Here is a 6000-nt window from a genome sequence, read left to right as displayed (position 1 = left end):
ACTCTCACCTCACATCTGGAATTCAGCTCATGTGTCCATGTTTGAACCAAGGCTGTAATAAGGTCAGGAGCTGAGTGCTGAGCAGGTGCTGCTGGATAGCACTGTTGATTACACCTTCCATCACTTTGCTGATGACTGAGAGTAGACTGAACGGGCGGTAATTAGCTGGATTGTCCTGCATTTATGCACAGGATATACCTGGGCAACTTTCCACATTTTCAGGTAGATACCAGTGTTGTAACAGTACTGGAACAGCTTGGTTTAGAACGTATGTTTGCCTTAGCTGGAGAGGTCTTGCTGCCTTCAAGAATGGGGTCAGAAGGGAATAATTCTGAAATAAGAAAAAATAGAAAATGCTTTGCATACTCAGCATGAGAGACAGCATCAGTGGAGAGAGGAACAAGTTAGCATTTTATGTCAAGGACCTTTCCTCATCAGCTGAAATGTTAGCTGCCTCTCCCTTGCATCATAGATGCTGCCTAATAGATATTTGTTGAGGTCAGGCAGGAAAATGGAGTTAAAGTCACAATCAGAACAGCCTGTGAATGGTGGAATTGCTTCAACCGAGGGGCTAAACTGCCTATTCCTGCTCCTATTTCCTACGATTTTACAATTTGAGGATTTGCAGGATTTCTGCTTTTATAATGAGAGTCACTGAAGACAGAGAGGATGCCTTTGAGGACATCGGGTCCATACTGGCTCCCTGCTATGCAAAACAGTCAGTCTCACTCTACAACTTTGGCTGTACAAGTTCATTTCTGTCCAGTGCCCATGCATTTTCCTATGGAAATCCTTGATCATTTTGTCTTTTAAGAATCTACCTCAAACCCAAATTCTCAATCCTGAAGCAATCCCTCAACACCCAGATAAAGTATACTCAGTGAACAACAGGAATTCAGTGTTTTGTGAACTGAAATAATTTGCGTTACAATAACCTCACCTGAGGATATTTTTCACTGTTGAACAACTGTTCTATTCCTACCCAAGAGGGACAATGTTAGATATAATCTTTGATTTTTATGAGAGAAAATAATAATGACCAGGAGTAATAATGGCCAGCAACTGATAATAACAACAACCAGGTATTTTACAATAATGGGCAGTCATAACGATAACAACCAGAAATGATAATAATGTATGGAAGAATAATAATGCCAATTACAGCAATCAATAATAACATTAATCCCAATAATAACAATGGAGACTAATAATAACCATGAATAACAATGATACTCATAATATCACCCCTGAATAAAATTAATAATAATATCAATGAGAGTATAAAATAATGACAGGTATAGGTAGGGTTAATGGTAGGTGCATTTTCCTTGGGATGGGGATTTCAAGAATAGGGGGCCCATTTTTAAGGTGAGAGGAGAGAAATTTTAAAAAATGACATGGGGGCATTTTTTTTTACACAGAGGGTGGTTTGGATGTTGAATGAACTTCCTGATAAAGTGGAAGATGTGGTTACAATTACAATGTTTAAAATACATTATTTAGATAAGTCCATGAATAGGAAAGGTTTGAAGGGACATGGGCCAAGTGCTGGCAGGTTGGATTATTTTAGTCTGGGATAATGGTTGGTGTGGACTGGTTGGACCGAAGGGTCTGTTTCTGTGCTGGATGACTCTATGAGAGACAATAATAATTATAACCAAGAAAACTACCATTAATAATTAACAATAGATAATAATAAGATGCTGGAAACAATGATAAAACTACTAATCATAATATTAGGAATGATAATAGTGTCCATGCACAATAATATTACTAAGAACAACAGTTAAAGCAGTGATATGCATTGTCTCTCCCCTTGCTCCATGTCACTTAATATTAGTTCTGAAGAAGGGTTACTGGATCCCAAACGTTAACTCTGACTTCTCTCCACAACAGATGCTGCCAGACCTGCTGAGCTTTTCCAGCAACCTCTGTTGCTGTCCCTGTCATTCAAACCGTAGCCAATCCCCGCCCCGCCAGCTGACGCATTGACGCACTGTACGCGCTGACGCATTGGGCGTGTCGGACGTCAGGCGCGTGTCCTGGTTGCGTAGCGACGGGGCGGCGAGCGCTGTCGAGTTTGTCCGTCAGTGCGGGCGGTAATGGCGCCCGATCCGTGACCGTGACCGTGTCCGGCCTCGCATGTCCTACCATGCGGCGGAGTCCCGGAGGCAGGCCGAGCGCCCGGGCCGTGCTGCTCGGAGCTCTGGCCCTGCTCTTCAGTCAGGCAGGTGAGTGTCATCGGCCGGCGGTGAGGATGGGACCAGGGAGCGCCTCGGGCTGACGGACCGACCGACCGACTGACCACCGGCTCGGGCTGACGGACCGACCGACCGACCGACTGACCACCGGCTCGGGCTGACGGACCGATCCGCTCCGGCCAATAGACTGACCAATCCCCCCCCCTTCGGCTGACCGCCGCCGGCCCAGGGGTGAGTGTCCAGTGGCCGTCGGTGCGGCTCCAGCCGATGTGAGTGACCAGTGGCTGGGCTCGCTCCGGCCAGGCCAGTTGGCTGACTGACCGTCCGTCCCTGTCTCCTGAAAACCTGTGTAAACAGTGTCGGTGGAGGCAGCAGGGGTGAGAGAGTGGAATGACCCTGAAGAGGTGATCATCTAAAGCACCCTCTATCTCGGTGAAGTCTCAGAATTATTTATAAATATGTATTTACAGGCGTTAAAACGGCATTTGTATCAATCACAAAAAAACCCTAAACTAAACACGAACCTAAAGTGTAATACATCATGCATCCGTGGTAGTTTGTTGGAAGGCAATGTTAATATAAATGTGGACTTGACGCACCTTTAATTTGACTACTAACAGTCAGAGCTAATTTCAAGCCAACTCCATCAAACTAGTGACTATTTAATACATTTTTTTGTTTACGTTCTCCCCTGCGGAGAACTTTGAGACTGATTCAAAATGTGTAATTTCTCGGTTTATACAACTGGAATATTAAAAATCAAAACAAACTGGAGCAACAGTGGAACAGGTATTGGATGTATTCTTCATAAATAGTGAATTTTGGGTCTGTTCGGAACGATTTATGATTGTGCTTATAGGTGTTAGAGATGCGTTAAGAGTCAGGATAGTCAGAAGCCACTGGCAGATCAAAGCATCAACTCAAAAAACAATAGAAACAACTGATCGGGAAAGACGCATAATCATAAGTCTAAACCCTTATAACTAAAATAATATTTTATAGTAAAGTATTTTGATCCGGTATGTTGTGAACGATTTCTTAATGTACGTTTGCATGACTGTGGTAATGAAAATAAATGTTTTTGAGGAGGGAATGTGTTAGTATCACATTGCCCTGGGTTAAGTGTTTGTGTTGTAGAAAAGAAGTGCCTTGTGCGCAGATAATTTGAGTTAAGGAAAATTTGCTTACACTTGTTCACGTTGAATTTGTGGTTAACTGGTTTTTCTCCATGCATTTTAACAATGTAACTTTGTTAGTAAGAAATACTGTGAATCGTTGTGTTGGATATTATTATGTTTTTATCCTATCTATTTAAATAAATGGTTGTAGTTGCAGGCAGGCAATATTACAGCAGTACGTTCATTAGATTGAGACTTGTTTAAGACAAATAAAAAATAGATTTAGTGAAATTCTGTATTTGGGGATGTTATGATTAAGATAAATGTTTATTTATGTTTCTGTTTAACAGTTTTATTTAATTGGCTGAAAGTTGTGTTTTTTAGTATTTTCATGCTTACTCTGAATTTGCAAGTTGGTTAGAGCTACAGATATCTTAGTAATATTAGTTCTTCATCTAATTTGATTTGATGAGAGAAGCTTTTGTTGTGGCATGCCTTGTAAGATATTTACCAAGTTTGTGGGGGAAATTGACCTTTACCTAGAAAATGACAAATGAAGGAGTTCGAAGAGGCAAATTGTAATGTAAATGATAAAATTAAGTTTAGATTGTGTACCAGGAACAGAATAATAACAGTAATTACCATATATGACGATTCATATATTTTACAAGAAAAGGCATAGTTGCACTTTGCTTTTTTCTTGTGGATGTATTGCATTTGATAGATACAAAGCACTTATTGTAGACTCTAATTTAGTGGGAATGGTATTTTTCTGGTGATTGATCATGATTAATGAGTACCTATAGCCCAATATCTATTTGTTGCGATTCAAAGGGCTTTACCATTATTAGAAAGGTGGCTCTGATTGGATCTTTTGCAGAAATACATTGGACAGATTTTTAATTTGTGCTATTCTGTATGTTTTGTGTAAATTACATTGTGAAGATCTGACCTTTGGTAGTGTATCTTATTGATTATAAATCTAGAGTTGTGAGGAAGGAGCTGAATTATTAGCCTCTTGAATTACTGTGATTTATCTGGGGCATTTCAGCTTGTGTCACCAGGCTTGGCAGCTTCTTTAAATTCTTAAAACATCAGAATACAGTATTTAAATAAAAAAATATAGTCAAACTGGGAGGAAGACCATATTGAATGAAAGGGTGTTGATGGTAAGGATGAGGGTGTTGATGTTTTGAGTGTGCGAGGACCTTACCTGCTTTGGTGAAGTTTGTGTTCATCAAAGTGAGAGATGTTAGTGTTAATGTGGAGTGCTTTTCCATATTGTGTAGGAGAAAGTGAGGACTGCAGATGCTGGAGATCAGAGTCAAGAGTGTGGTGCTGGAGAAGCAAGGTCGGTCAGGCAGTGTCCGAGGAGTAGGAGAATTGATGTTTCAGGCACAAGCACTGATGTTCCTGGCAAAGGGCTTATGTCCATAATGTCGATTCTCCTGCTCCTCAGATGCTGTCTGATCGACTATGCTTTTCCAGCACCACGCTCTTGACTCTTTTCCATATTGTCACCTAGTGATAGCTTCTAGTTGTTATACAGAATCAGTTGCATTATTATTGTACCTTGTATCTCTGAAATTCCCAGGAACGTTTGTACAGAAGGAGCTCCATGATGGTCTTCAATGTTCGTTTGAACAGGCAGGAGCAGCATTGTTTCACTGTTCTGTTTGAAGGACTGAAGACTTTCACAAGACACTGAAGTGTCAGTTTTGATAATTTATTCCAGTTCTGGAGAGGTTTTTGAACCCGGAGCCTTCTAATTGGAAATTGTGCACTATCCAAACTGCTTCGCAATGACTTTTTCTATTCTGTGCTAAAAATGTGTCTTAATACAAGACCATTGAGCTAGGTAGCAGCATTATATTTCCTTCTATCCCAAGGATATAAGTATTAAGAGTTGGGAGGTCATACTGCAATTGTACAGGAAGTTAGTGAGGCCACTTTTGGAATATTATGTGTAGTTCTGGTCTCCTTCATATCAGAAGGATGTTGTGAAATTTGAAAGGGTTCAGAAATAATTTACAGGGATGTTGCCAGGGTTGGAGGATTTGAGCATAGGGACAGGCTGAATAGGCTGGGACTGTTTTCCCTGGAGTGTCGGAGGCTGAGGGGTGACCTTATAGAGGTTTATAAAATCATGAAAGGCATGGATAAGGTAAATAGACAAAGTATTTTCCCTGGGGTGGAGGAGTCCAGAACTAGAGGGCATAGGTTTAGGGTGAGAGGGGAAAGATATAAAAGAGACTTAAAGGCAACTTTTTCACACAGAGGGTGGTACAAGTATGAAATAAACTGCAGGAGGAAGTGGTGGAGGCTGATCCAATTGCAACATTTAAAAGGCATCTGGATGGGTACATGAATAGGAAGGGTATGGAGGGATATAGGCCAAGTGCTGGAAAATGGGGCTAGATTGGGTTGGGATATCTGGTCGGCATAGACGAGTTGGTCCGAAGGGTCTGTTTCTGTGCTGTACATCTCTGACTCTAAATGCAGGCAGTGCTTTGCTAGCAATCCAAATGGCTATTTATCTTGTTTTGCTTTCAAATTAGTGTTTTTTGTGAACATTCTGATGTAAGTTTGATCTCCTGTGTAATTAAACAAAGTAGTAGTCCATTCTAAATTACAGATATCTAAATTACCAGAAATGGTGATAGCTTGCAATTAGAAACCAG

The 6000-nt window shown here is 40.9% G+C and overlaps 1 protein-coding gene across 1 annotated transcript in view; it reads left to right on the top strand.

Moving 5' to 3' along the window:
- Positions 1 to 2061: 2061 nt before the first annotated feature.
- The window catches only part of LOC122564748 (neural proliferation differentiation and control protein 1-like), a 212601-nt gene continuing 208662 nt past the window's right edge, over positions 2062 to 6000 (top strand). The window contains exon 1 of the mRNA XM_043719908.2: positions 2062 to 2231. Within this exon, the coding sequence (XP_043575843.1) occupies positions 2153 to 2231 (79 nt within the window). The 5' untranslated portion in view covers positions 2062 to 2152. The remainder of the gene's footprint in view (positions 2232 to 6000) is intronic.

The sequence above is a fragment of the Chiloscyllium plagiosum genome, unplaced genomic scaffold, assembly GCF_037043375.1.
Source record: "Chiloscyllium plagiosum isolate Xiang-an unplaced genomic scaffold, Cpla_swu_hap1 HiC_scaffold_21, whole genome shotgun sequence".
NCBI classification, from domain to species: Eukaryota; Metazoa; Chordata; class Chondrichthyes; order Orectolobiformes; family Hemiscylliidae; genus Chiloscyllium; species Chiloscyllium plagiosum.
Note: the sequence above shows the minus strand (reverse complement) of the source record. Positions and strands in the feature narration are given on the sequence as shown.